Source organism: Kwoniella shandongensis, chromosome 1 (genome assembly GCF_008629635.2).
Source record: "Kwoniella shandongensis chromosome 1, complete sequence".
NCBI classification, from domain to species: domain Eukaryota; kingdom Fungi; phylum Basidiomycota; class Tremellomycetes; order Tremellales; family Cryptococcaceae; genus Kwoniella; species Kwoniella shandongensis.
This window is the reverse complement of record NC_089287.1, coordinates 616,838-643,970: the sequence shown is the minus strand read 5'-3', so window position 1 is coordinate 643,970 and position 27,133 is coordinate 616,838. Positions and strand designations below refer to the sequence as shown.

Below are 27,133 nucleotides of genomic sequence, written 5' to 3'. Positions count from 1 at the left end.
ACACGTATCATGTATCGTGCACACAGCCTTGACATTGTATACATTTATATGTACTTGTTGATATATTGTTTTGCACTCGTGCCATCAAGGCTGCCTAGGATCATCACCGACCAAGCATGGTTTTCTCCCGCAGATAGAGGACAATTTCACATCTCCTCACACCTCCCATATCCACTAAAGCCTTCGAGCGCAACTATCGACTCGTCCTCGCCTTCCACTCTCGCCAGCCGATCAGACCGTCGCAGTCTCAACCGCTCCGAACCAACTCCCTACCCAACTTCTCCACCATCCAGTCCCACCGACCGCATCTCCTCCACCTGCTTGACTGATCCCGCCTCCTGGTCCGCCGGCTATACGTCCCTTGTTGATATGACTAGCGGGGTAGAGGGAAGATCGGAGGACTGTTCCTGAGACGGAGAGGAAGAGGGTTGCCCAGCCCCATAGAGCGCCTTGGAAGAGGGGTGACATGACCTGAAGGGAAAGATAAGGATCAGCATAGTCCAGCGGATCAGGCCGATTTGAAACATAACAAAGACTCGACAGCGCAGCAGGGGGTTAGAGGCATCGGTGGCATCGGGAATGAACACGAGCGGATCGCTCCTGTTCAGAGAGAAGGTACTAATGTTGGTCGCCTTCGTCCATAGCTAACACTGGGACGAGAGACCAGGGGAAGATTGTTCCGATGCCAGAGTAAAGCTGGTACTCACCTGATCTCTAAACGTAACCCAAGACACACTCCTCCAGTCCACATCCACCTCCCTACCCCAGTGGAAGACCTCATCGTTATCTGCGCTCTGGACAAGAGTCTTCGAGTCCTTCTCATCTGGTACAGGTCCTTTTTCGGCCTTTGTCGCTCGATCAGGTCTTGGTTTGAGAAAAGGTCGGATCGAAAGGAGATATGACTGTATCAGGGTTGCTGTCAGCCTCCATACACCTTTGTAGTTGAGGTTAGAAGACGTGACTCACCTGCTCAAATCTGAGGTCTGGCATAGGCGGCATCGCATTCTTCACCCTCTTCCTACCCTCTTTCCTCGCACGCGAATGACCTCGAGCTTCATCTTTCGCAGTCACTTCGGGCAGATCGTCGGGAAAGGTGGCGGATTGAGGAGAGGCGGAAGATGATGAGGGGTGAGCACGGTGCACGGCCTGGGCATCGTGTCGGAATGGTAAGTGAGATGGGTCGAGAGTTGTCATCGTGCGGTTGGGTTTTCCAATAAGCTAATATGGTGTGAGATAGAGAGAGATGTCGAGAAAGCAAGGTGAGTTCGATAAAGCGTCATTGCGAGGATAGCTTTCGAAGATCAGATCCCGGTACTCCATCCCTCCAAACGCGCGCCTACCTACAATCAACTGTTGTTATTGCGTCCGGTTCATTCACTCCGTGCTGCTAATCGTTGTATGAAACGCGTTCTTCCCTTCGACAACGAACCACACTTAGCCGCGAGGACACAGACGAACACGAAGAACGAAAGACGCCCTCGGCTTGACGCAAGACACGATTACACGACTACACGACTTTCCAACTGGCCAATATGGACCCACGCTCATCACTCCCTCTCGTACCCCTCCACCTTACATCGTTCACAATCCTCTCACCTTCCAATGCACCTCTCTACGTTCATAGCTTTACGGGCGAAGCGGACGAGCTGAGACATTATCATCTGAGTCATGCGGCGGTGGACGTGATCGAGGAGAGGAGTGAGTCATGAGTCGGTTCTATTGGATCTACTTCTCCAAAGAGGAATCAAGGCAGATAGTCCGCTGGACGTGCCCCTAAGGAGGCAGCGGTAGATTCGAGCAAGTTCGTCGTGATGGACCGCGAAAGCTGAGGATCGCTTGCTCTCCCCTTAGTCGTCATGACATCAACACCGACCAAACCGGCAGATTCATATCTCGGTCTCCTATTCTGCATGGAAGACATGGCGTTGTGAGTGGGTTTCGCAGGTATACACGTCATGATCTCCTTGAGCTGAACAGAAAACTATGCTGCTTAGTTATGGGTTTCAGACGACAACGAAACTAAGGATGGTCCTGTCGATAGCATTGGTCGACGCTATGATCAAGGATGCCGACATTGTTGCGGTGAGCTATCAATCTTAATCTCGTACATTATGTGTGAGATTCAGTGCTGATTACTTCCGTGCAGATCTTTAGAGCAGTTCACCATCTCCTCCTAAGCGCTACTAACAACCCCTTCCTCTCTCTCCCTTCTACATTCCACGCACGTCCAGCGCCCGTCCTCCCTCCACCCGGAGAAAGAGCGCCATCACCCACCCCCGTCTCCGAAGAAAAGATAATCAACGCCCAAATACCTGCCGCGAAGACATTTGCGTATGGACCTGAGGATATCAAATCCGATTGGCTCAAGGGTAGTTTGAGATTCCAAGATGGGATGAGGAAGATCGGAGCGATGTTGAATGGTGGAAGATGATGTGAATCAATAGAGTAGGAGTGGGATTTGGCTCAGCGAGCAGGAGCGCAGAGTTGTAATTATCAAGGTGAGTATCATAAGCTTCCATAGGAATGATATGGCTGATGACGTTAGTGAACACAGATACCATGCATCGTATACCCTGTTCTGCAACGTATCCACAGACCCTCTCATGTTAGGTGTTTTCACTCGTCGTCGGTGTTACGGACCACCTTTTCTCTGCCTTTCTCTTTTCCCGGTCAAAGACAGAACGCAGCCACCAATCTCCACTGGTTCGCGGACGTCTCAGTTCGCTCTTTCAACCTCCGGCAGCCCTCGAGTTTACGCTCCTGTGGTTGCTCCAGGTCACAAGGAGGGCCGTCTTGACCTATATCAGTCGTTGAACTGCCCTATGTTGACATTGCGAAGTAGAGTTTTGTGCTCGCCATGACAGATACGGGGCGGACATTGCAGACGTCTTGTTTGTTTCGTCTCAATTATGTTTTCCTTTTCCGTTTTCTTATTGCTTCGTGTTGTCTCTCAATAGTATTCGCATTCATCCCATGCATCACATCGTTCTCCTCAACCATGTCATTATTTCATTCCCAACCTCTCTCCAATGTTCATCATCCCACTTATCGCCGATCGCCCCCTCGGCACCTTCCAGGTTCTCGTACCTCTTCCCTACAAGCGACAGAGCGAGCGAATCGAGGAATTCTTGTTTCTCAGCTATTTCTTCTGTTGAGTAGTGAAGAGGTGGGGAGAGGTGGAAGGTCATCGATGTGATGAGGGCGTGGCGGGTGGTAAGTGAGGCAGACTATCGCATAGACAGAGAAACATCAGTTATGTGTGATTCTCGGATCTCTGAGACGAAGATCCTATAAACTTACGATAGAACCGAACGAGAATTCGCCTTGGATCTCATTACTAAATTCTGGCGTCTGACCATATTGCCATTCCCATGATTTCAGCTCTTCCACACCCTTCCATACATTCTCCACTTTCACAAGGTCCGACGAGACCTCCCTCGTTTCCATCTGCCTGAGACCGTTATCGCTGTACACTTTTGCAAATTCTTTCGTTATGGCTGAGACGAAATGTTCGTGGTGAAGCGGTTGCGATCCAGGAGGGAGATAGTGGTTCAGTGTGGTGACGGGGGAACGATGGGAAGGGATTCCTTTGGTTTTCATATTTGGCTACGACAAAAGTGAAGTATTCGACATCATCTGTCAGCTTCGGTCGTTGTCCGAGAAGAGATGTTCAGATGTGTTAACTCACAGAACTTGACTTGAGACATTTTCCAAGCTCGGCAAGTGAGGACGAAATCAACATCGTTCCATGATGATACGCTCGATGTTGTACGATCTTATAAGCTGATCCAGAGACGTATCATCCACACTACAACGTCAGCACACATTACGAACACTTCATCTAGTAAGAGTCTACTCATCTTGAGCTCTTGTTCACCATCACGGATGATAACGTCGTTCCTGTCATTTACATCGCATTGTTGTATTCCTAACCGGTCGCGAATCGCTCGAGCGACAAGCTGAGCACCGTGTGATCGAGTGAAGAGCAGTCGAGGGAGCATGACAGAGAAGTTTGTGTTTCCCATGTCCTAGAAAACGTACTGTCAGCTGGAGTCCGATATCTGACTAAGGAAGGGATAGTGGAAAGCTGACGCACATGGTAGACCGTTCCGCCACCTGAGCGTCTTCGTACCAGGGGAATTGACATCTCCCTCAGCTTTCGAGGCGTGGTCTCGGTCCATGGGTTCTATGGTGAATATTTTAGCAAGAAACAGATAAAGTACGCTGGGAGCGTTGGCTCACCTGATTACGCCCAATGACCACACATGGGTAATTGCGATAAAGGAAGAGAACCGGTTGGTTGTGTGGTGTATTCCTCAGCAGCCTAATACAAGAATGGCGTCAGCTTAGTCGACGTCGACAACCGTCACAGCCCAGCTCACCAGTCCTCGAATGATAGGTTGAACCATGGATCATGACTTTCCGAGATATACGTCACAGGCTGTCGTCCACTACGGTATCAGCTTAATCCCAGCTAACCGGCACAATCCAGCAGCATAGTTCAGCTGGGGAGGACCGACTCACCGCATCTAGCTCGATGTGTTCCGTAGCAGGGGTCTGAGGCTGAGCTGCTTTCTCTTCTCGTCGCGAGAGGGTTGTATGGATGTTCCTCCCGCGCATAGGAGGAAAGGTAAGAGACGCTGCGAAGCGGGATGAACATGGTCGAAGAAGGACAGAGGGGAATGCGAGCATTGTGACTATATTGACCAGATCGATACTGCAGAGAGGTATACACCGTGATATGTTACAATGCAGTTCAGCTTGTTACTGGCAGGCAGGTGGGGAAGCAACAAGCACGACAAAGGAAGCACAAAGACAGTACCGGTGGTCGGATGACCTCCAATATCCAGAAATGTCTGTCAGTGGTAGGTGCTCCTCGAAGACGGGATCAAATTTCACAGGCACGACTTGTTTTCCGACGCGTCGTAGCAATTGAGATACAGTAGATTACTGTATCCAAATGTCATGTTTTCCATCTCGCGTATATCTTCCTCCTCACCTTGTTGCTCTCTTCTATAACATTGAAACCATCCAAACCCCTACGACCGGCCCGACCAATCTAACTCAAGGACACTTGATCAAGATGAATCGACGTGGTCATTTGAGTTCGAAGATTCCCCAGGTCAAATTACGACCTGTTCCAATTGGAGCTGGAGCGGGGGGAAGTAGTTCCTCCCGCTCTGGGAAACAGAGAGAAGCTTCGCCTATGAATGAGATGGATCAGGAGATCCTAAGACGAGCAATGGCTGATACGGAAGGTGAGCGGATCTGTCTAACATTCTCAATTCTGCTACGGCTCTTGCAGGATCGGGGAGGTGCCGTTGTCGTAAACAAAGCTGATGTAACGGACGTTCTGTGACATAGACGAAGAAACCTCAACAGCTGCTCTGCGGAAATCGTCAAAACCTTGGAAGGGAGTAGTCATCACCTTTACAGGAGTAGATAACAAGGTGAGTGTAGCGGTCTCACATCTAGACACACATCGCTGTGTCATACGACAAACAGCTAATCGCTGTCGATGATAGCCTCACTACACTCAGCTAGCCAAAGAGCTCGGTGCGAGCGTAGAGAGCGCATTGACAGTACATGTCACTCATGTCGTTGCGATAGGCTACGGTTCCGCGAAATATGGCGTGAGTCATGCCTCTGTTCTCTGTTCTTACGATAGTCTGTAGCTTAGGGGAAGTTTGTTGACGTTACTGACGTTTGTCTCCATCTAGTATGCTGTCGAACATGGTTTGCCGGTGATGAAGCCTTCATGGATCGAGGAGTCGTATAATACATGGCTGGGAGGAAACGAATTGGACGTCGAGGAAGAGCAACGATCACATCGACTATTAGCATTTGAGGGCTTGAGAATATCCATGTCAGGTGTGGAACCATGTGGGTATCAGTGCTCATGATCCGTTCTTGTCTGCTGACAGTTTTCCTCCCGTCTCATAGTGGACCGACGAAAACAATTGATCAAATTCATAACATCCAACGGGGGTCTTTACTCCAAAGATCTAGATCGACATTGTACCCATCTCATCTCCGCCAAACCCACATCTGAACCTCGACAATCTGAGAAGATCAGATGGGCTTTACGAGAAATAGCAGAACTGGAAGCGAGAAAAAGAAGAGGAGTGAAAGAGGATGTCGAACCGATGAAGATTGTGTATGAGGAATGGGTCTGGGATTGTGTTCATTATCAAGGAAGATGGAAGGAGGATGCGTATGATGCGCGAAAGCCGAGAAGAGGGGGGAAAGTCAATGCAGGTAAGTACGGTTCAGGTAGTCGCCTTGTCCACTTCCATCGCTTGTGGAGTATGGAGATGACTGACGAAATGGCTACAACAGAGGACGTGATTAATGGGACGTCCCACAAGCCAGAAGAGAGGAGGCCGGTGGCGGTCGAGGCCGGACAACCAGTCGCGACAAGTGCAGCGGATAACGCTGAACCTGCTGCCATTCGTAAACGGAAAAGAGAAGGATTGAACTCCCTCGTTGGCGAGCTCATCTCCACTACCTCCGTCAAAACGGAGAGCTCTCCCGCACCAGATGGACACAACGACCAAAGCCCACTGCTTCCTCCACCGGAAGACAAACCAGAACCATTGAAGAGATTGGAGCCAGAACGGAAATCATCTATGCTCCATCTGTCTCGCTCGACTTCTTTCGCAGCGACCGCGGGTCCCTCAAAGACGTCCGTGCTTCCTTCGTCAGATCGAACGGATTCTATGCCGCCGACAGCGGTCGCGCATGCAGTCGTCGATGCGGCGCCGCAACAGGGTGGATCATCTCGTTTCTTCGACGGTCTGCGGTTTAGCCACGTGATTAAGGAGCAGTGCGAAGGGCTGGAAAACGCGTTAAAGAAACACGGCGGAGTGTTGGTGACAGAAGCAGAGAGGCTAGAAGGGGAGAAAGTGGATTTTGTCATCGTTCGATTGTGAGTTGTACGGCATTATTGAGGATCCGAGGAATCAAACTGACAATGCGATATTCCAGATGTTCTGACGTGAGACCTGTGATTAGAGAAGGGGAGGAAACGACTGTGGTAACGGAATGCTGGGTCGAAGGATGTTGTTTCGAGGAAAGACTACTTTCTCCCAATGATCACATCGTGTTTAAACCACTTCCTGCACCCATGCCTGTAGAAGGTGAGAGTTTGCCTTGTAATTCACCGACGCCTAACTGACCGCTCTGTAGGCACCTCAAAATTGCTCGTTCATCTATCTGGCTTTTCGGCGGAAAACACAGTGTACATGCGACGTCTCCTCCGAGCAATAGGTATGTGGTTCGTCTGCTTTATCTCGACGCACTGACGCTGATCATCTCCTAGGGGGCACATTGTCGGTGAAGCTCAATCGGCAAACCACACATCTTGTCTCTGTACCGACTGTGGGACAGAAAGTAGAAAAGGCCAGAGAGTGGGGTGTAATCGTTGTCAAAGACACCTGGTTAATTACCATGGCTCGGACGGGTAAACTTGAGCCGGATGAGAACCATCGACACACCTTCCTCGCACCAGGTAAGCCTTATGGACCAGTCAACAGAATGGGCTAACAATCTAATCACAGCGGTAGTGAGACTCGCAAGTAGAACGAACGATTTAACGGCGAATTTCTCCACCGTTTCGGACCTCGGCGACAGCGTCGATTTCAATCGTCGAAATCCACGCTCGTCCCCCAGCAGACCCCCAAATTCGCAACTCGGTACGGCAGGAGTTTCACCATCGCGTATGCTGAAACCCTCACCGACGCATATCGACGACCAGCCAGCAGCCCCGCACTCGGTGGCAGGAGGTAGTCGAACGACGCTACGAGGAGATAGCGCAGATCCCACTCACGCGTTATCACCACCAAAACCTGAGACAGAAAGGTTATTGAACTCTGCATCCTCGTTCCCCGCTCCGTTTCCAGCTACCACAGAGAAGCTGGCAAGATACGCTTCCGCTCCAGCAAATCCTGAATCGTTGAGCTCGAACTCAGGAGAAGCGAGTCTAGGTTCTCGAGCAGCAAGTATGGGCAGTCTGGGAATGGGCAAAGGCAAGGAGATGACGGAGGTGTTGAGACAGTTGGCAGAGAAGGGAGGGGGGACACCAAGTGGAAGCAAGATGGTAGCAAGAAGGAGTAGACCGTCAAAACTCAAGGTAGGTGTGATTCCCTGGTCTCATTGAAAACTTGTTCTGGGAAGCTGATCGACGGCCTATCGTATCAGGGCAATTCCACGACTCGATCACCATTGAACGTCACCGCATCCGTCTCCGCCTCTCCAGCATCTCGTCGATCATCTCCTCCCTCTCCAGCAGATTTCAATGAAGACGTCGACCAACAATCAGAACATGGATCATTAGGTCCAGGTGGAGGAGAGATTGACGAGAGTGTACGTGTACAATATATCGACGCGAACTCGGCGAGAGAACGAAGGAAGATCATGGCAGCGATGTTTGATGAAGGTGATCGAGAGGGCGGGACAAAGAGAGCAAAGCGGAAGTGAGACGTAGGAAAGCGATCAGAGGGATGTATTTTGTTCATTCTTGCGGATTAGTTTGCTCTGCTTTGCTTCGAAGTACTCCGTCGGTCGGACGGTCGGACAATGCATGCCACGTATCCGATCGTACGAATTCATAATGGCCGTTCGGCCGTACTCGTTCACAGCACAGCATATGTGGTAACGTGTGAGAAATGTACGTCTCGGAAGTTATGAAACGTATCGGGATGACGATAACCGGATGTTTTGAGGGAAAGAGGGGAAGGTGTACCCTCGTGGCGTCAGTGTGAACTCTTCCTCTCATCGTGAGCCGAATGCTTGTAGGCTGAAGAAACACATATGCATCAAGCGTAACGGAAAGTATGGACTAGAACTCGGACAGTATATCTTTAATTACGGTGGGAAAATATAACACCATGATCGTTGTCGTAGCCCCCTCATCCAATCCAGAAACAGTGCCATTGTAACCGCAAGGGAGGTCGGTTCGATCGAGGGTGTGGATACTAGCTCTTGTGCCTAATGCGCATGTGGGTTTTTATCATCCCGACTAGCGTGCGGAAGGGGCAAGATGTACAGTGCATGTAAACAAATCCGAGTCGGAGTGGGATAGACTTGGGCTCGCTGTGGGAAATAATGATTTATGCGCTTATGCTTACGGCAAACAAAAGAGAGAGAGATAAGCAATCTCTTAGCGTTCAGTTCAGCGTTGGCGCGTCTTGCTTATCTCTGCCCTAACGCTACGATCTGAATGCGGCTCTGTAATCACAACTGCACGTATTGTGTGATTTAGTACAATAGTAGTTGTTGGTCGGTAGTTGTTTAAGCTTCACGCTATGCTACCTCGTATTATTTGTATGCAGTGGGTCGAGACTACTCGTGCATCAGAGAGAACCGAGGGACACGGACACGGACTTACACACTACGCTGTCATGCTGCAACTTTGATTCCCACGCTCTCTCGTGTTTTTTTTATTGTTTGCCACTCAGGGTAGGTAGGTTGACAACGCTCCGGTTCGAAGAATGACGTTTGTAACCGTGTGAACGAAAAGAAATTGAATACAGCGAGTATGGTGTCTCTGTTTGTGTGTGCATGCATCAATCTCTTGTCAACTTTATCTTTACTCTTTTCTCGTCCTTACTTTGCTTTATCACTTATCATTGCAATCCTCTCTCTGATCGAATAACCCTTATCAAGGTGAGTAAAGTCAAAGTCAGGTTTATGAACGTGGTCGTCTCTTCTCTGCTCCCGCACCCACTACCAACAGTCAGATGAGAGTGGCAGCACTCTTTGCTGCTCGAGCAACTATGGATGGTGGGAAACTATATCCACGCGTCTCGCCTCGTCTCCTCCCCCCTTCACTAGACGAGTGTACTAGTCACAGTCTTTGTGTACCTTCCTTGTTCTTGTCGACCAAAACTCCATGCTTTACCGTTTCTTGGGTATCATCACAATACCAATCATCATCGCCTCTTGCGTTCTGGTCGTAACGAGTCTGCTTCTCATATTCAATCGACCCCTATCCACTCTCCCTCTCAGACTCATCTCTCACTGGATAATCATCACCACCGAGGATACGTCGAACACTCCTTCCTCTACCCCTCCTATCCGCAATTCCTCTCTGTTCTTCGTGTATGTTTTGTCAACAATTCGTCTCTGCTTGATTCACCTCGTCACACCCACATCCCGTTCCTCGAGATACCCGCACAAACGCCATTTCCCACGGTTCTTCCATTCTTCTTCTCCTTTCTCTCTGTCTCGGTCTACTACTCCACACGCCTTGACTCGTTTCTGGGGATCGTTTTCCGGGCATATCACTCAAATAACACAAACTGACATCTGTTGATTCCTATATCCACAGTAAATCGCTTCTGAAACTCATATACACAATGTCTACCGCTACTCAAACCCCTAGCGAGGTTCCTAGTAAGTCGATGCTACTCAGAGACGACTCTCCTCATCCACTGACATGATCGCGCACCTCCAGACTTCAAGATCGTCTCCAAGTTCGACGGCGTTCCCATCGTCCACGACTCTGTTACCTACGCTCAGTAAGTTCTGTTATCGTGTACAACACCATACACCCGCTCATTTGCTTCTCTGGTTCGCAGAAGCGTCCTCAGTTCCAATGCGTACACCGCCCGGGTCTACGCCACCGCCGCCGCTATCGCCAACAGTGAGCTAGACACATCCGTATCAAAGTACTTGATAAAGCTGACACGTCATCTACAGAGTCGTACTCCGTTGCTACCCCAGTGCTCGTCAAGACCAAGCCTTTGTTGGAGTCTGCTGACGGATTAGCTGTCGCTACGTGAGCTTCAATCGCCTTTGTCCCGGCATACTTTCGCTGACGTGACATTCACAGCTTCGAGCGTGCAGAGGACATCTTCCCTTGTATGTCGATGCGCTTCCTTCTTACTCGTTTCGGCATTGACAGAGCTTGTAGACCCCTTCAGGACCCCCACCCAAGACCTCATTGTCGTCAAGCAGGCCAAGGCTGTCTACGATGACGTAAGTAATACCCCGCTTTCCAAGTGTCTCCGGCTGATCTCATGTGGTCTCCAGCGAGTCAGCCCAATCATCCAACAGTTCTCTCCCGTCATCTCGGACGTGGTCAACAAGACTGCTCAAATCAACTCTGCTTTAGGCGCACGAGCTTCTGCCACTCTCACTACTTCCCAGGACCTGTCACATGCTCTTCTCGACCAACTGAGACACCTTGCCGAGCACGGAAAGGAGCTTCCCGGCATCTTGATCGATGTAAGCTGGACCCTCATACGTTTGACCAACCAGGAATATTAGCTGACTTTCACGCGCAGGGTGTTGGCAAGGCGACTTCTGATATCAAAAACATCGTTTTCGCCAAGGACGCCTCTCTCCAAGAGAAGTCTAACAAGCTTACGGCTTACGTTGTGGTGAGTGCAAAGCCAAATGAGCTGGCGCGACAGATGCTGACTCGATCTCCGATCAGGACCAAGCTAAACCCATCATTGATGAGATTTACAACTATGTCAACGCGACCAAGGTGAACACCGTTCAACCTGCATTGAACGACCTCGGCAAAGAGCTGACTTCGATCCAGACCAAGGCTGCGGACAAGGTTGACCAGGCGACCGACAAAGCCAACGGTACCATTGAGAACCACCACTTGTAAAGAAAGACCCAATAGAATAGTAGTAATGTTTCAATGTAGATGCCTTTTCCCCCTTTTCCAACTCGTAGCTTTAGTTTTCTGTTTATAGACGGATCGGTTCCGGTTCCAATTCCTTCTCCTTTATGTATACGATCCAAAGAGAATAAAGAGACAGACAGATGAGTATGATACATGCATGTGTTTATCTGTCCTGATGGTCATACAACTGTTTTATGATCATCCTCACCGGAGGCACTGACCAATCCTCATTCTGTTCACTCGATATGAATTCGGTCGAGTGAATTTCGTTGTCGATTATAGTTTTGCTGAAACTCTCAACGCCCTTGCAATCCTCTCATCCCTCTGTCCCACACCAAATTCTTCAATACCGATCGGTGCCGCTCCTTCTGCTCTCTTCTTCGTTTCACCACGTAACATTATTCCTAGACCTTTTGCCCCTTTTCCAACTGTCAAGAATCGTCCGACCTCTGGTATAGGGGATGAATAGAGCCGCCAGAGTGTTTTGTGCCATCGGAGTTGATTAGTGAGATGAGGGAGGAGGGCTGTCGAAGGGGGTCCGATCTGAGGCATGCAGGATGTCAGCTTAGTCTTGTGAGGCAGACACCAAGCTTGTTGCAAGATGTATGGTCGAGAGGTATAGAGTGGAGAAGTGCACATACAGGATGTGTGGTCATTGGGTCGAGGATCACTGGACCTCCAGGTGCCGTATCTCGGAAAGTACACCTTTCCAGCACGTCTCGGAATTTCGGTATCGCATGACTCATAAGCTTTGTATGATATGGACATCTAGCGAAGGAGCAAAACAGATCAGCAAGGTCCCACAATAGGAGGGTGAGAGGGCCATCGTCCATGTGTAGCTAACCACCTCGACTCACGGCATATGGACATCCATGACTGGATTGGCGAGATTGAGCTGCTGTAATCTCTCGATGACTTGAAGTACGGCATGGTGTGTTCCCTAAGGGTCAATCAGCAAATTAGCAGCTTACACAAAGTCAGAATAGCACTGTACTCACCGTGACCACCAACACTTTACTACTATTAATGATTCCCGCACCTGCCCAATCCTCCTCATACCCTTTCGAATAAGCTGTGGGTGCCGACCATTCCCTTTCCAACCCATGAATCTCATCCAAGATCAACTGCATCGCTCTTCTTCTTTTTATCGGCGTCGAACTGCTCTCTGCCTCTTCGGAACTTGCATCGCCAGAAGAGACGGGTGGGAAAGGATCGTCATTCGAAGAAGAGCTGGAACTGGGGAAGTATGGGACGGAATAGTTTGGTGAGGACAATGAGTGGAAATGTCGCGCGGAGAGGACGGTGGTGAGATGCGATCGCGGATGTGAGGGAGGTGAAGGTGGAAGAGAGGCGTATATGTGCTATGAAACGTGCTCATTAGTATATTGTCTGCTGACAAGGTGTCTAAATTGTGGCGAAATCGCCTTTGCTAAAGCAAAGGCAAGGGCAAGGAGACAAGGAGTCATTCCTGCAAATCACTCACCGCCAATCGGACACCCGTCGCCAGATCCAGTCTCCCCGACGCTACTAACGCAGTGAGAGTCCCGATAAACCCATGTCCTGCAAGATGCGTGGTTTCGGCGGGTAAAAGCGTTGGCGTCGATTCTTTCTCCTACAAAACGACGTATGGCGAAAAAATTGTCAGCTGAGTCCTGCACTGCGTGAACAAGCCCGTGCAGCTCACCTGAGCACTGGCGAGGATAGCGATGGACGAAGTGAGGATAAAAGCGGCTGTTATGTCAGGTCTTTTCATCAATTCGTCCTACAGCACACGATCAAACAACCACTATCAGCACCCAGACCACCTTATACCCGTTCAGAAGCTACCATTTGTGACACTCACCAGACTCCTGCCTTCCACCCAATTCCTCATCCATCCTTTCGACGCTCTGCTGAACGCCTCCATACCGCGAGTTTGGTATCCTATCGTCGCATCGGGACTGAGAAGCGCTTCCGAGGCTTCTTCCCATACTCTCAAAGAGGAAGGAGTGGGCGAATGTGGTGTGTGGGGATATGATCCCTGTGAGGCACTTAGTATCAACATGAATCCGCAAGACGACATCACCAGCAGGACCTCGAGTCTGAATGGCTTGATTGACTGAGGATTGAAGGAGATGGTACGTAAGATGTACACTCACAAGACCAGCAAAGAGAAGCGCTTTCCCGGGTGGGACAGATCCAGGCGACGCAGATCGCTTGAGCCAGGTCAACCAGTCTGTGTTAGCTGCATTGGTGGATGCAGCTCTGACAGAGTTGGTAGCTACAGCAGCGGTCGTAGTGGCCCGGAAGAGCGAGATTGTCTTTGGTCTTGCCGCGGATGAGAGGGAGATACCGGGTGGTCGCATCGTGAGTGAGTTCTGGAAGCTGTTGCCGCTACAGAATTACTTGGTCGTTGCCGATGCTATGTGGGTCGGGTTCTCTTTCTAGAGGTGCCAAGTGAAGAAGTGCAGTCGTGTATCGTTATTGTTATTGTTGGATGAAGGTTCAGCCGTTTTCACAACATCTTCCTAGTCGACTGATACGTTGATACGGTAAGAGTCGCAGAGTAACCGATCTACTCGACTTTCATGCTTATCCGGGTTTACTCGGCGTTACATCATCTTCCTTCTTTCCTTTCTTCTCCAACTTACGCCTTAACACCTTCATTTTTACACTATAGCAGGAGCATACTCGGAGAGAAAGACACGGACACGGCTCGGAAGGGATTGGATACAAAGCAAAGTGTGGTCTACGAGGAAATTGTTGGCAAAGATGAGCGAGGATCTGATTCAGTTCAAAGTGTGCGTTGCGGCTCAAGTCAACTATTTTGAGGTGGTGGTCAAGCACGACTCGCTGATGTTCAATCGCACCGTGTTGCAGGACTGGCGAAGTCCAGGTGTGTCAAGCTGTGCTCGAGGTCACTCCAATCCCACGCTGAACCACTACCGCATTTCCAGGGCGTTAACTTCAGACACTATACTCAGAAAGAGTGAGCTGGCCCCTTCCGCCATTTTATCGACGTGGTGGACTAGCTGACTCAATGGTCAATGGCACAGAGCTCAGAAGTTGGGACTGAAGGGACATTGTTATAATCATGACGATTCGAGCGTTCAAGGAGTAGCTGTTGGACCGGAAGACAAGATCAAGCAATTGTATGTGCTCTCCCGCTCCCGCCGACCTTCACTTTATGCACGGGCCTACCGTTATTCATTGCGTGTAGCTGATATTGGTTATGACGATTCCTCCCCCAGTCGAGCATTCCTCCAAAAAGGTCCCTCAGCGGCAGAGGTGCATTCCGTGGAACTGATCAAGGAGTCGAAGGGTGCTAGTAAAGAGGAGATTGACAAAGCGTTGGGAGGGACCAAGGGTTTCGAAGTGAGACGTTGAGTCGGGGTGCACGAGTGACAACGAGATTGTTGGATATGGAATTCGATTCTCTGCATGTATGAACTGTAGCTATAGTACCGATCTCGAGGACAAGTATGTTATGCATGGTACTCATCACGACCAAGTTGATTGTGATTGTCGCTATCATCTCTCTGAATGTCTCGGGTAAATCCTATCGGGAAGAGAGGGTGATAATCAGGGTTGGTGGATGGAACACAGCTTAAATAACCTATCGTCTAATCGCCACTGACGCAATAACAATCATTGTTTTTAGGCACAAAGTTCAATGTTATCGTTCTCATAACACTCAACAACAACAACAACATCTTCGCATAACATTTATCTTTCAGTGTCTTGCATAGTGCACTGTACTTGCGAACAATGTCGTCGCTCGCTCAACATCGTTCTCCTCAACGTCTGTACGTCGCGTCCGATACAAATTACGGTTCTTCCGGGTCCGGTGTCGGTCAATCGTCTTCCGGATCGTCATCGTCCCAACTTGCTCTTCCGACTTCACCCACCACCAAAGCTAGAGGATTTAGGAGATTGAGACAGAGTCTGTCGGTTGCTGGTAGGAGGAAGACGGGTCTCTTTTCGTCTGATAAGAGTGTAGACAATGGCGAGGATGGGATTCCAACATCACCTTCACAACCTATCAGACCGCAAGAAGTGTTTGACGGATATAGGAACGGCAATATCGATGACATACGGGCCCCTTCGCCACCAATTATCAGATCTCCAAATCAGGTGGATGAGAATTATACTGAGCCAAGGTATGATGGCAGGTTGACAGAGACCGATCTTGATAATCTGAAGATAGATGAAGGTTACGATTGGGAACAGGAGAGCGATGAGGAAGTTGCCGGGGTCGAACCGGACGCGTATAGTTGGGTAGACCCTAGTATCATAGGAACAGTGGGATTGGCAGCAACTGTGAGTACACTGGCACTTGGGTTTATCAGCCAGATTGAATCGAGGTTGACGACACTCAAAATACAGCCCGCGAGATCTCGAAGTCATGTCAATCTGCATGACCGATCAGGATCTAGCTCACTTCAGCGAAGCGTGGAGGAGCTTGCGCTGCCCAGTCCACCAGAGGTGAGTCCGCACATCGGTCCCGACTTCTTTACTCTGATTTCTGATGTTTGCACCGCAGCTGGACCTCAGCCCAAGATACCTACATCCCGACGAGAGTTATAATCTGCTCTTAGCATACCAAGCGACGTCCGAATCCGATCATTCCTATATCAACCCATCATACCTTCCCACACCTGCTGATAGTGGAAATCTGCGGAATCCAAATCCGGAATGGTACGAGCTGGTGGATCGATCGCTCAGCGCGTCGTTGCCGAAAGAGGAGCAGAATAGACAGGGACTATGGTGGGAAATGGTTAAAGGGGAGAGGGAGTATGTGAGGGATATGAAGATTGTCTGCGACGTGAGTGCACTCGGTCATTTGGATGATAGCTCAGACTGATATCGTCTTATCAAGGTGTTCATCCAACCCTTACGGGATCACGAACCACCGCTTTTGACACCTCCTGCAAAGCTCAATGCCTTCGTCGCAGAGGTGTTCAGTACAGCACAACTCATTTACCACGCCCACTTGAAGTTGCTTGGACGGCTGATGGAGAGACAACGTCATGAATGGCCTTTGGTATGCAGCTATTCTCTGCTTCGTTCTTGCACTCGAGCTCACTTCAGTCATGTAGTTGACAACGGCAACCGACATCCTGCTCAGTACCTTTCTGGAGATCTCGGAGTTGTACGAGGCGGTGAGTATAACAGTTGCGACGTGACTCGTTGGGAAGCTGACTCGATATCATACGCCTAGTACATGAAGAATTACCCGTTCGCCGAAGCTAGGGTCCGAAGAGAAGCCAGTCGTAATCCAGACTTCCGTTCGTTCCTTGAAGATCGAAATACGGTTGACCTGACCAAGCGGAGAGATATCGTAGGTCCAAAGCCTGTCAGGAGTATCAGTTCGGGCACTCATGAGTTACCATATCACGCTACTAGTCTGTGTTTCTACAACGCCCGGTAACTCGTCTGCCTCGTATACTCCTTATCCTTGAAGCCTTGCTCAAGGTTACGCCACCCGAGCATCCAGACCGAGAGGATCTGCCCACCGCAATCGAGATCTTACAAGGAGTAGTGAAGGGGACTCAACCTGGTATTGAGAGCGCGGAAGCCAAGATCAAATTGTGGAATGTGGCCGAAAGGCTGCTGTTCAAGAAAGGCGAGATTATCGTGAGTTATCTAAGACATGGAGATCGAAGGCAGACACATGGCTGACTTGACCGTAGGAGCTCGACATCGCTGATCCTAAGCGCACACTGGTGCATATGGGATACGTTTATCGTCGAGTTCGAAGCGAGACCAACTGGCATGGGTGGTGAGTGGTACAGCTGGATGTTGATGTGTCAAGATTTTGACTGACGGTCCCGTATAGGCAAGATCTACATGCGATTCTGCTGGACAACTATTTTCTGCTTACTCGTGACGAGGAACACGGGAAGCACGTCGTGGTCTCCAGAGTGAGTGAGACCCTATGCCACACCACTCACAACATGTGGCTAACATGCCTAATACAGCCGATACATTTGGACTTTCTGAATCTCGTCGCAGCGGATGGTGTCCCGGAAAGACGGTATGATTTCGTATCACGATATCACCGACGACAAGGAGGAAGCATGTGAGTGTTATGCTGTAGAAGAGAAACAATTTGAGGCTGATTGGTGAATCATAGGCTGGATCCCTCCACGAAGCTGGAAAGGTTGATGTTCCCGTTTACTGTCACTTCGTCTGGTGGAGTGAACGGAAGAACCTATACACTTTGCACCGCGTGAGTTGCAACTCTGTATCGTAGGGTAATTTTCGCTCATCTTTCCAATTTAGCACGCAAGCGCTCCGGTAAGCTTAGAAGTCTTTGGCAACGTGGATAGATGCTTACATGTTCATGCAGAGAAGAATGGAAGGAGAAAATCGAGGCTACTAAAACCCTACGCAAATTTGATGTCGAAAGCAATCGAGTGAGTCGCCACCATCACGATAGGCTTGTGGTAGTTGAAAGCTGACTCTTTCTTAGATTATGGCAGTTCACACTATTTCGATACCACTGGAGGTGAAAGAGGGAATCACTTGTGCCGATACTTTTACCTGGCACAACCGAGAGACAGTGGCTGTCGCGACGCCTCGATCTGTCTGGATCGGATGGCGACGGGACCTACGAGGTGAGCAGGCATTCACTTGGTTACCAGAATGAGGTTAAATCTTGCTTATCTGCTCTCGCAGCTTTTCGCGAGCTTATTCGCCTCAACGCTGGACACATAACGATGGTTGCGGTCGTTCCCGACTTTGGATGGTCACTGGTCCTGTCATCAGGTTCTTTGATTGCGTACAACTTGCGCGATATGATGCCGACATCTGAGCCTTCTACTTGGGTGCAGAAAGGAAGACCGCACGGCAGTGTTTTGAGCGCGACGGATCATATAGTTGCATTTGTGCGGATAGGCGTCACCAAAGGACGTTTGCTGGGTGAGCTGACCTGTAACCAGTTCTCCATGACGTTCAGCTGACTCATTGCCCTAAATGTTCAGTCGTCTACGCTGTTCATTCGCGCAATACCCATCATACCTCTCTACACTTTTACGAACCCCTCATCTCCTCATACGACGTGTCGCTTAATCCTTTCAGGATGTTCGGGTCCGTCACAATACCAGGCTACGCCTCGGAATTATCTTTCTTCCGTCAGACAATAGCAGTAGTCACAGAAAAATCATTCGTCATTGCCGAACCCGGGAACCCTACTTATAACGCGATACCCACATTCCCGGCGGATCTTGTTCCAACCGCTATGGTTGTGAGGATGGTGGCGACAGCGAAGCCGATGGGGATGTATCAGGTGGGAGAGAATGAATTTTTGCTGGTCTATGATTGGGGTGCTTGTTTCGTGACAAAGTGTGAGTCGACTGGACCTACCTCAGATTGCGTCAAATAAAGCCGAGGACTGACGACGGGCTTGTCGCGTTAAACAGTCGGAGAGATATCGCGCAAAGGCTCGCTATTCCGCTGGAATCTCACACCTTCTTACGCCGTATTCAGACCACCTCACATTTTGCTGTTTGACGAAATCGGTGGCAGAGCAGAAGTGAGAGATGTGAACAGCGGGAAAGTATGTGAAGTTGTTGAAGAAAAGGGATTGAAACTTTTCCATTTGACGAGGATGGACCAAGGTTTGGTGGGCCGGTGTACCAAGGGGCTGGTACAGCTTGTAGAGGTGAGTGAGCAATAGCGTCGTTTGTGAACCTTTTGTGCTGATGTTGATGCTGTCGACCAGACTGTCGCATTATAATCAATTAATTCTGGAAGTCTTGACCGTTTGTGACGACACTACGATACGCCATGAGTGGGACTCGCACGATTTGTAGCATATACACGGAAGGAGTGGTTTACTTTTGGGAGTTTCCTATGGTTTCCGGACGAACAAGTTACTTGTAGGTATGATACTTTGTTGTATGTTATGTATAATGTTGCACCCCTGTTGCATACTCTCACGTATCTATACCCGTAATGCATAGCAGAAGCGTTAGTACAACGCTGCTTGGAATAACATCCCACAGATATGGTGGGGCTCGGTGCCACTTTTGCACTCCCTCGTTCGTTATCAGGCTCACTTTGCGACTCTCGTCTTTGGCTCGTCTCGTCTCGTCTTCGACATCTCAAGTTACTTGATTTCGACAATTACAACGCTTCTCAATTCCAGTTCTGGAATTGCACAATACACACCACAATGTCAGATTCAGAAGCAGCCGGACCATCTTCAACGCTCGGAAAACGTACACGGAACGGATCCGATTCTCCTAATGGAAATGGAAATGGGAATGGGGACATACCAGAGATGCCACCTGCGGACGTTGACGATTCGTCAGATGAAGAAATAGGTGCGTTGAGCATACAGACTTCTCGAGGTGAAGAAGGAGCTAGAGCTGATGCGTGTACTGTATTGCTAAGGTCCGATGCCAGGTGATGGAGGGGCAGTGGTCAGTAATGGACGAAAGAAGAAGAAGCGAGCAGGTGAGTGGTTTTGTCAATATCAAGTAATGGTCGTGCGAGAAGTCCGTCAGTCTGGAGGGGTAGATAGTGGATTGAGCAGGGCTCAGCGAAAGGATGGTGTTAGATGGTAGAATTGGATATAAGAAGGAGTTCGTAATGGGAGCTGCGCTTGTTGGAAAATGGTGACGCTCTACCGACTTTCGTCGGCTCGACTTGTACTCCGCATGAAACGAAGGACGGAGCTATGAAGCAGAGCACGCTGGATGCAGAGAGAGCTAATATGGCCCAATCAAACTCACAGTCCTGCACCATGAGAAGCTTTATCTGGCGTCGTTACCGGACACAGATCGATATTACAAGTCTTTCATGCATCGTGAACCGCTAAACACAGTGACCATGACAAGGTGAGTAGCGCTTCGGTCGTCTCTCTCCCCCCCCCTCTTACCGTTATTCTCAGAGGGCATTATAGTGCTTTTGAATAGCTGACGCCTGTACATCGCGCAGAACAAACTTCATCGTCACAACATCGATCGACGGTCATCTCAAATTGTGGAAGAAACAAGATCAAGGGATTGAGTTCGTCAAGCATTATCGAGCGTCGCTGAAAGCTATTGTGGGAGTATCGGCGAGTGAGGATGGAAAGCTGTTTGCGACCGTATCAGAGGGAGGAGAAGGGAGAGTCTTCGATGTGGTTAACTTTGGTAAGTCGACTCTCCGTCCTATACCGCCCTTGCGTGCATACTCGTTGTCTTCCTGCCATATATATACTGATCTCCTTTCCGCGCAGACATGATCAACATCCTCAAATTCCCCTACACCCCCAAAACATGTTGCTGGGTCCATGAACCAGGAGCAGGTCAAGCACTTCTAGCAGTGTCCGACATGAATAGTCCCGCCATCAGAATATACGACGGAAGGGGAGACGGAACACCGCTATATGAGCTGGGGAAAGTACACAGAGCACCAGTGCATCTGATGGTGGTGAGTGTGAAGCTTGTGGTGAAGCCGAAGGAGTCGCTCACTTTCCATGAAGTACACTGCCAAATACGACTGTGTAGTCTCAGCGGACGAGGATGGTTTCGTTGAATACTGGCAGCCTAGCGAGCCATGGGGACTACCTTCCGCACCTGGATTATGGCAGTATAAATCATCTACCGATCTCTTCCACTTCAAAAAGGTGAGCTAGCTTCTGGCGAGAAACGTCGCAAGCGATGCTGATCCCACCGTGCTTGTAGACCAAAACCATACCCACATCTCTCACTTTCTCTCCCAACTCGTCGCACTTCGTCACCCTTGCCTTACCTTCTCGCTCAGTCCACATCTTCAACTTCCTCACGGGGAAACTTACCAGAACATACGATGAATCCCTGACAGCGGTTATCGAGATGCAGCAGGCTGGTACAGCGGTGTACAAGCTCGATGATATGGATTTCGGAAGGCGGTTAGCTGTTGAGAGGGAGCTGGATCAAAATGAGAGTGGACCTGGTGGGATGTTGAGGACTGCAAATGCAGTATGGGATGAGAGTGGTAACTTTGTACTGTACCCAACTATACTGGGGATCAAGGGTGAGGTTTCAAACCTTCTTCTATCAAGTTTTACATCAGACAGCTGACTCTCTTCGTCGGACAGTCGTCAACACGGTCACGAACAAGGTCGCTAGAGTTCTGGGTAAAGACGAGACCTTGCGATTCTTGAATTTGGCCTTGTACCAAGGTGCACCAGCCAAGAAGGGAGTGACGACATTGCAAATGGCGGCTTCAGCGAATCCCTTGTTGCAAGACAAGGCCTCAAGAGATCCTCATCTCTTTGCCACGGCGTACAAGAAGCAGAGATTCTACTTGTTCGGTCAAAGTGATAAAGAGTGAGCCGTCCAGATGTAGCGGAATGGGAAGTTTGCTGACCCAAACTCAATTAGGGAGAGCAAGGGCGACCGAGATGTGTTCAACGAAAGACCGACAAGAGAAGAACAAACAGTTGCTGTTCCCGTCGAGGAGAAAGCCAGACCATCAGCTACGAAGTGTACAATTCATACGACAAAGGGCGATATCACGATACAACTGTTCCCGGATGTCGCACCAAAGTCTGTGGAGAACTTTATCACTCATGCGAGGAATGGTGGGTTATCAGGGTCTGGAACAGTGTGTGATACATGGAGCTGATCAACATATGCTCGTTTCAGGTTACTACAACGGAACAATCTTCCACCGTGTCATCAAGAAATTTGTGAGTGCAGCTGCCCAACACATCTGTGGTGTACATACAGCTGACCATTTCATTCCAGATGATCCAAGGTGGTGATCCATTCAAGGTTTGTTCGGTCTTGTGTACGCCTCGGTCAGTAACGGCAGATACTGATTGCGGTCCTCATACAGGATGGTACTGGTGGTGAATCCATCTGGGGCGGAACATTCGAGGATGAATTCTCGACTAAAGCGAGACACGACAGGCCATACACTCTGTCAATGGCCAACGCAGGTGGGTACCTTGCAGCGTCGTAACAGGGAAAAGAAAATCCACTGACAGTAGTGCAGGTCCTAACACCAACGGATCCCAATTCTTCATTACGACTGTACCCTGTCAATGGCTGGATGGCAAGCACACGTGAGTGCGATAATCATGCAGTGACACTGTGAAGCTGATCTATTTCCATCAACTTAATAGCGTATTCGGAAGGGCTGTCGGCGGGTTGGATATTGTGACGGAAATTGAAAATGTCAAGGTGGATAAGAACGACAAGCCGTTTGACGAGATCACTATGACTAGTATAACAGTAGAGTAGACGCAGTTCAATAGCAAAGGAAAAAGGAAGCAGGCATGATTGCATGAACCAGATGCACTTTCGATGTCATCGATCAGTTTGCCCTTACAAGCCGGACCCACTGTAGGAGTGACGCCTAAGGATTGAAAAGGCGTCGATGTCCGTGCACCGTCAAGAAATCAATAGCAAGTGTGCGGGCGTTAGCGTACTGATGGAATCCCGCATTCAATCCAAAATTATTACTGGTTGGCCATCTGAACGTTCACCATGGGACACTTGATCGATCAATGCATCCTGCGCACAGACCATAACGTCCGTGCGTTAAAAAGGTCCGTGCATGGAAAAAAGTCCGTGCGTAAAAAGGCATCACATGCTTTCGACGTTAAATCGACCAAATCGTTCATTTCTTTCATTCATGAACACCTCAAACTGGGTTTTTCTCGTCTTCACGACGGTCCTGTGATGTAGTTGGTTATCATGTGGACCTAATATTCCCTCTCTCTAAACTCAGTTTAGGAAAGAGAATGTCTAGTCCAATGTCGCCAGTTCGAGCCTGGTCGGGATCACAAGAAAGAGTCGAGTAATCGACCTTTCCTTTTTACCTATCGAGCAGAGAGGGTACGGTAGGGTCTAGAAGGAGAGGGAGAGGAAGTGAAGCGGACGGACGTGTGGGCCTTCGTCAGAATCGATTCACTGTCAAGGTGACTTACCTACTGAGAGCGAAGGGAAGGTAAGGGAACGACTGTTGCCTTCCGTGAAAATCGCTTCGCTTCGCTTGCACTTGAACTTTCCCTGAACGCATCGTAACTTGACCTCACGAGGGTCCTGGGTCCTACATAGCTGTCCGGAGCTGTTGGACTACTGTATGTTCAGTCAACGGTGACTTGAACTACGTAAACGCCTTTTTGGCCGAGGGTGGATTAACACAAAACGGATCGTGCAGTATATCCCAAGCGGACTTCAGGAGTGGAGGCTCATCAGAGAGGAGCACAACGAGCACACGTAGCAGTGAACCGGGATCAGAAGCCTCCATGTATGTTGAAGTCTACTCGACAGACAGACACGATGTGGACCACATCCAGTCAATCACGTTCAAGGTTGACTTTTCGTTCTCAGCTGTTGCAGCAGCGCAATGGAGGATGAAGTTTTACTTTCGCACATTCATCTTTTTGCTACGTTCTACTACTGCTTCGCCATCCTTGTTTTCCTGCTATCCATTCCTTCCTCACACAAGCTCGTTGTTCATCCTATGAGAACAACTTAGTTGATCTTGAGGAGCTCGACTATAGCGTAACGTTAGCTTTTGAACTCAGATGGATAGAGGAGAGAAGCTAAGACTCACCCTCGAACTTGAGAGTGGAGTTGGGGGGGATGACGGGAGGGAAACCTCGAGCGCCGTAAGCTATGGAGGTAAACGAAATATTTAGCTCGCATCCGCATCAAAGTGTATGGGTCGCTAACACTCACCGTAGTCGGGGGAGCAGATGAGGTTAGCTTTCTGTCCGATGGAGAGCTGGGGAACACCCTCGTCCCAACCCTTGATGACTTGGCTGCGGTGTGGGTTCATGATTAGCATGTGGCTGTCACGAGCGTAACAGTAACAAAACATGGCTAGAAGGAGAATTGGGGCAAGGAAAGGAGCACACATGACAAGCCATGAAGGATCAAGGCATCGTTGACGATTTTCATGCGCTCGTCGGTCTCGAAGAGGAAGTAAAAGACACAGATCTCAAAATCGCACTCACCCTTGGCCGATCCTGCAGGTGAAGGGAGATCCACGGTCTCGAGACGAGTCGAACTTGGAACCGTCGAGGAGGGTACCAACGTCTGTTCAAGTCAGATCACGTTGATCAGCTTGGTCACGATATAATCACACTGTTCACCAGTTGATGAAATGGTGCCACTCACAGTGGATGGCAACCTGGTCTCCGGGCTTGGGGAAGTTCTTGCCGTCTCCGGGCGAGATAGTCTACCAAACAATCCCTGTTAGTCAGTAATCACGCACGTGCAAAGGACATCTCTTTCTATCTCGGTGAAGTGAGATCAAGAAGATGGTGTCGAGTTGGAAACCCACCTCAACAGTGACACCCATTTTGATAGCTGTAGAAGTAAAGTTTCGAGTGGAACGAATAGATCGAGTTGAAGTGGTCAGAAGGGATCTGAACATTGACATATATAATCAATTAGTAGAAAGGAGAGTTGAAGTAGATGAAACAAGGTTGAGTGATGGTGGGTAGTGGTGTCCGTTAGGAGGACAGTGACGAGTTGGGACGCTAGAGACGTGTAATCGAAAGGTGGAGGCGGAGTTATGTGGAGGTGAGATGTGGCACTTGAAAGTATAGAGGAGACTTCAGGCTTGATACATCCTGGAGACCTTGCGGTGTCTTCCATTGTGTCTCAGTCAACCACCTGAGACGATGTATGTCTGGGCAATGCGATGCATGGTGTATAGTAATGCAGATGAAGCTTTGACAGAGGGGAAGTAACGCATAAGATGCCTTCACCCTTCCATCTCACCTCACTGAAGATTCACGCCACAATACGTTACCAGACTGATGCTGTAATATGATCTGATAACCATCCCATTTCCCAAATAATCCCACGTCGTACCAGATCCCCATCACCATGTGACCGGTATTATACGGCGATATAATTTACGCGGCTGATTTTGTCACCCTGTGGCCCCTCATTTCGCGTTGTTTATGCACTTCACTTGTGGTGGTCCACGTGGTTTGTGTAGTGGTGGTAAGGAACGGGCTGATGACTACTTTTGCTACTTCACTTGGTGTGAAAGGGTGAAAGAAGGTAAGGAGTACTCAGACTGCGCTCATGTTTGGAGACAAAGTTGGAGTAAAGACAGAACATCAATCACAATCACAATCATAGTCATCATTTCTTGCAACGCTGTAGCTACTACTCTTCAGCCATCTTCTTGGGTCTATTACACTACACTACACTTGATTGGTTTTGATCATACTTCTTGAATAGATAGACTATTGCCACCGCTCCGTCCCGTTCGCATAATCTAAATCAATCAATTAACCCTTGCTCCCTACACCAAACCAAAGCTCATCACCAAAGCTCATCAAACCACTTGAACTGCGACACGACTCCACGATGCCCGTGACCAAGAAGAAAGGTGCAATCTTTGCCATCTATGCCGACTCGCCAGATCGTGCAGCTCCATCTACCACCTCTTCTTCTTCTTCTTCTTCTGCCGCCGCCTCTTCATCGACATCAAAAGCGAAACTTGTAAAAGGTTCGAGCGGTACCGGTACTTCACCTACCAAACGATCATCTACACAAAGAAAAGCGTTATCGTCACTCCAACCTAGAGCGATCACAAGTACATCGACTACTTCGCTCCGATCTACTGGGAAATACGATATTAATACGTTGAAGCAGACGAAGAATGATTTCGTGGTGGATGGGAAAGTTGATCAGCTCAAGTCGAAATCGAAATCCAAACTCCAAATCTTCTCTGATGATGCTCCGTTGGGAACTACCAAGACGTCGACTAAACACACTTCTAGTCGAAAGCTCCAACCATTATCATTATCCCAATCCACCCTGTCGACGAAACGGACCCGTGATCTGTTATCTCCATTACCTATTGATCCTGCTCCTCGAGTCCGAACAAAAGACCAAGATAGCCTCCAGAAAGAAGATGGAACGTCTACACGTCAAAGTCAAAATCAAAGTCAAAGAGCGACAAATGGTGAATCTCCCTTGAAGCGAAATCGCACCACACCATCCACCACCCATCTCCATCTCTCTCCTGCTGCTGCTGCTGCTGCTGCTGCTGGGGGAGGTGTATTTGATAAGGAGAATGTTCCTCCAAGCGACGGTTCCCCAGCTACGCGAACACGTTCAAGAACCTCTTCTTTGGCATCATCGACGACGACAATCACCCTATCCCCATTACGATTCACCAATACTACTCCACAACAACGACGAGTGGAGAGTCTATTAGGTGATGGACGAGGGACGTTGACCTTGAAGAAGGGGAGAGAATTGGCTCGGATAATGGATAGTGAGACATTTGGTATGACCACGACCACGGTCTTCGCTTCGACCGAAGAAAAGTCGACGGGTCCGAAGGGGAAAGGATTGGGAGTGAAAGCGGACGGAGCGTTGGTGGATGTTAGCGAAGCATATGGAGCAGGCGGTGACGAACCAGAGGGATTCAAGACGCAGAGGGTGAGTAGACGACGACCGCCTCTTATTAGCTGTGTACAGAGTTGGAATTGGCTGACGTAGTAAACAGCGATAGAAGTTCACCTGACGACTTGACGATCTGACCATGACGATA

At 49.3% G+C, this 27,133-nt stretch overlaps 11 protein-coding genes across 11 annotated transcripts; 7 read left to right on the top strand and 4 right to left on the bottom strand.

Annotated features, from left to right (window-relative positions):
- Positions 1 to 231: 231 nt before the first annotated feature.
- CI109_100233 (uncharacterized protein) lies at positions 232 to 1,194 on the bottom strand (the record flags this gene model as incomplete). The annotated part of the gene is made up of 3 exons (XM_032007355.1): positions 232 to 471; positions 708 to 902; positions 967 to 1,194. The coding sequence occupies 3 exons, from the start codon at positions 1,192 to 1,194 to the stop codon at positions 232 to 234; spliced, it is 663 nt and encodes a 220-aa protein (XP_031858356.1).
- Positions 1,195 to 1,532: 338 nt separating this feature from the next.
- CI109_100232 (uncharacterized protein) lies at positions 1,533 to 2,431 on the top strand (the record flags this gene model as incomplete). Its single annotated transcript, XM_032007356.1, has 4 exons — positions 1,533 to 1,698; positions 1,852 to 1,927; positions 1,995 to 2,082; positions 2,147 to 2,431. 4 exons carry the CDS (start codon positions 1,533 to 1,535, stop codon positions 2,429 to 2,431), a joined length of 615 nt encoding a protein of 204 aa, XP_031858357.1.
- Positions 2,432 to 2,978: 547 nt separating this feature from the next.
- CI109_100231 (uncharacterized protein) lies at positions 2,979 to 4,692 on the bottom strand (the record flags this gene model as incomplete). The annotated part of the gene is made up of 8 exons (XM_032007357.1): positions 2,979 to 3,227; positions 3,301 to 3,606; positions 3,689 to 3,783; positions 3,857 to 4,028; positions 4,097 to 4,186; positions 4,243 to 4,324; positions 4,383 to 4,441; positions 4,525 to 4,692. 8 exons carry the CDS (start codon positions 4,690 to 4,692, stop codon positions 2,979 to 2,981), a joined length of 1,221 nt encoding a protein of 406 aa, XP_031858358.1.
- A 391-nt stretch (positions 4,693 to 5,083) lies between these two features.
- CI109_100230 (uncharacterized protein) lies at positions 5,084 to 8,478 on the top strand (the record flags this gene model as incomplete). The annotated part of the gene is made up of 11 exons (XM_032007358.1): positions 5,084 to 5,258; positions 5,365 to 5,450; positions 5,526 to 5,633; positions 5,721 to 5,883; positions 5,944 to 6,258; positions 6,340 to 6,928; positions 6,988 to 7,139; positions 7,189 to 7,269; positions 7,322 to 7,510; positions 7,560 to 8,131; positions 8,200 to 8,478. 11 exons carry the CDS (start codon positions 5,084 to 5,086, stop codon positions 8,476 to 8,478), a joined length of 2,709 nt encoding a protein of 902 aa, XP_031858359.1.
- A 1,880-nt stretch (positions 8,479 to 10,358) lies between these two features.
- Positions 10,359 to 11,623, top strand: CI109_100229 (uncharacterized protein; the record flags this gene model as incomplete). The annotated part of the gene is made up of 9 exons (XM_032007359.1): positions 10,359 to 10,395; positions 10,457 to 10,520; positions 10,581 to 10,645; positions 10,702 to 10,780; positions 10,835 to 10,863; positions 10,916 to 10,980; positions 11,035 to 11,229; positions 11,289 to 11,384; positions 11,441 to 11,623. The coding sequence occupies 9 exons, from the start codon at positions 10,359 to 10,361 to the stop codon at positions 11,621 to 11,623; spliced, it is 813 nt and encodes a 270-aa protein (XP_031858360.1).
- A 294-nt stretch (positions 11,624 to 11,917) lies between these two features.
- Positions 11,918 to 13,986, bottom strand: CI109_100228 (uncharacterized protein; the record flags this gene model as incomplete). The annotated part of the gene is made up of 8 exons (XM_032007360.1): positions 11,918 to 12,184; positions 12,283 to 12,409; positions 12,499 to 12,581; positions 12,640 to 13,002; positions 13,125 to 13,253; positions 13,326 to 13,403; positions 13,485 to 13,661; positions 13,780 to 13,986. 8 exons carry the CDS (start codon positions 13,984 to 13,986, stop codon positions 11,918 to 11,920), a joined length of 1,431 nt encoding a protein of 476 aa, XP_031858361.1.
- A 406-nt stretch (positions 13,987 to 14,392) lies between these two features.
- Positions 14,393 to 15,007, top strand: CI109_100227 (uncharacterized protein; the record flags this gene model as incomplete). The annotated part of the gene is made up of 5 exons (XM_032007361.1): positions 14,393 to 14,421; positions 14,501 to 14,516; positions 14,578 to 14,609; positions 14,677 to 14,772; positions 14,872 to 15,007. The coding sequence occupies 5 exons, from the start codon at positions 14,393 to 14,395 to the stop codon at positions 15,005 to 15,007; spliced, it is 309 nt and encodes a 102-aa protein (XP_031858362.1).
- Positions 15,008 to 15,388: 381 nt separating this feature from the next.
- On the top strand, positions 15,389 to 19,361 carry CI109_100226 (uncharacterized protein; the record flags this gene model as incomplete). Its single annotated transcript, XM_065966740.1, has 17 exons — positions 15,389 to 15,940; positions 16,007 to 16,105; positions 16,164 to 16,445; positions 16,500 to 16,664; positions 16,720 to 16,782; positions 16,842 to 16,961; positions 17,027 to 17,257; positions 17,314 to 17,402; positions 17,460 to 17,544; positions 17,602 to 17,702; positions 17,757 to 17,852; positions 17,973 to 18,039; positions 18,096 to 18,240; positions 18,302 to 18,544; positions 18,607 to 18,969; positions 19,045 to 19,286; positions 19,347 to 19,361. 17 exons carry the CDS (start codon positions 15,389 to 15,391, stop codon positions 19,359 to 19,361), a joined length of 2,958 nt encoding a protein of 985 aa, XP_065822812.1.
- A 438-nt stretch (positions 19,362 to 19,799) lies between these two features.
- On the top strand, positions 19,800 to 22,842 carry CI109_100225 (uncharacterized protein; the record flags this gene model as incomplete). Its single annotated transcript, XM_032007363.1, has 14 exons — positions 19,800 to 19,950; positions 20,021 to 20,083; positions 20,364 to 20,466; positions 20,567 to 20,763; positions 20,850 to 21,043; positions 21,096 to 21,239; positions 21,298 to 21,628; positions 21,693 to 21,924; positions 21,979 to 22,178; positions 22,243 to 22,286; positions 22,345 to 22,371; positions 22,436 to 22,538; positions 22,595 to 22,664; positions 22,725 to 22,842. 14 exons carry the CDS (start codon positions 19,800 to 19,802, stop codon positions 22,840 to 22,842), a joined length of 1,977 nt encoding a protein of 658 aa, XP_031858364.1.
- A 1,239-nt stretch (positions 22,843 to 24,081) lies between these two features.
- Positions 24,082 to 24,913, bottom strand: CI109_100224 (FK506-binding protein 1; the record flags this gene model as incomplete). The annotated part of the gene is made up of 6 exons (XM_032007364.1): positions 24,082 to 24,104; positions 24,164 to 24,223; positions 24,289 to 24,371; positions 24,567 to 24,648; positions 24,730 to 24,790; positions 24,896 to 24,913. 6 exons carry the CDS (start codon positions 24,911 to 24,913, stop codon positions 24,082 to 24,084), a joined length of 327 nt encoding a protein of 108 aa, XP_031858365.1.
- Positions 24,914 to 25,938: 1,025 nt separating this feature from the next.
- Positions 25,939 to 27,081, top strand: CI109_100223 (uncharacterized protein; the record flags this gene model as incomplete). The annotated part of the gene is made up of 1 exon (XM_032007365.2): positions 25,939 to 27,081. The coding sequence occupies one exon, from the start codon at positions 25,939 to 25,941 to the stop codon at positions 27,079 to 27,081; it is 1,143 nt and encodes a 380-aa protein (XP_031858366.2).
- Positions 27,082 to 27,133: the final 52 nt, after the last annotated feature.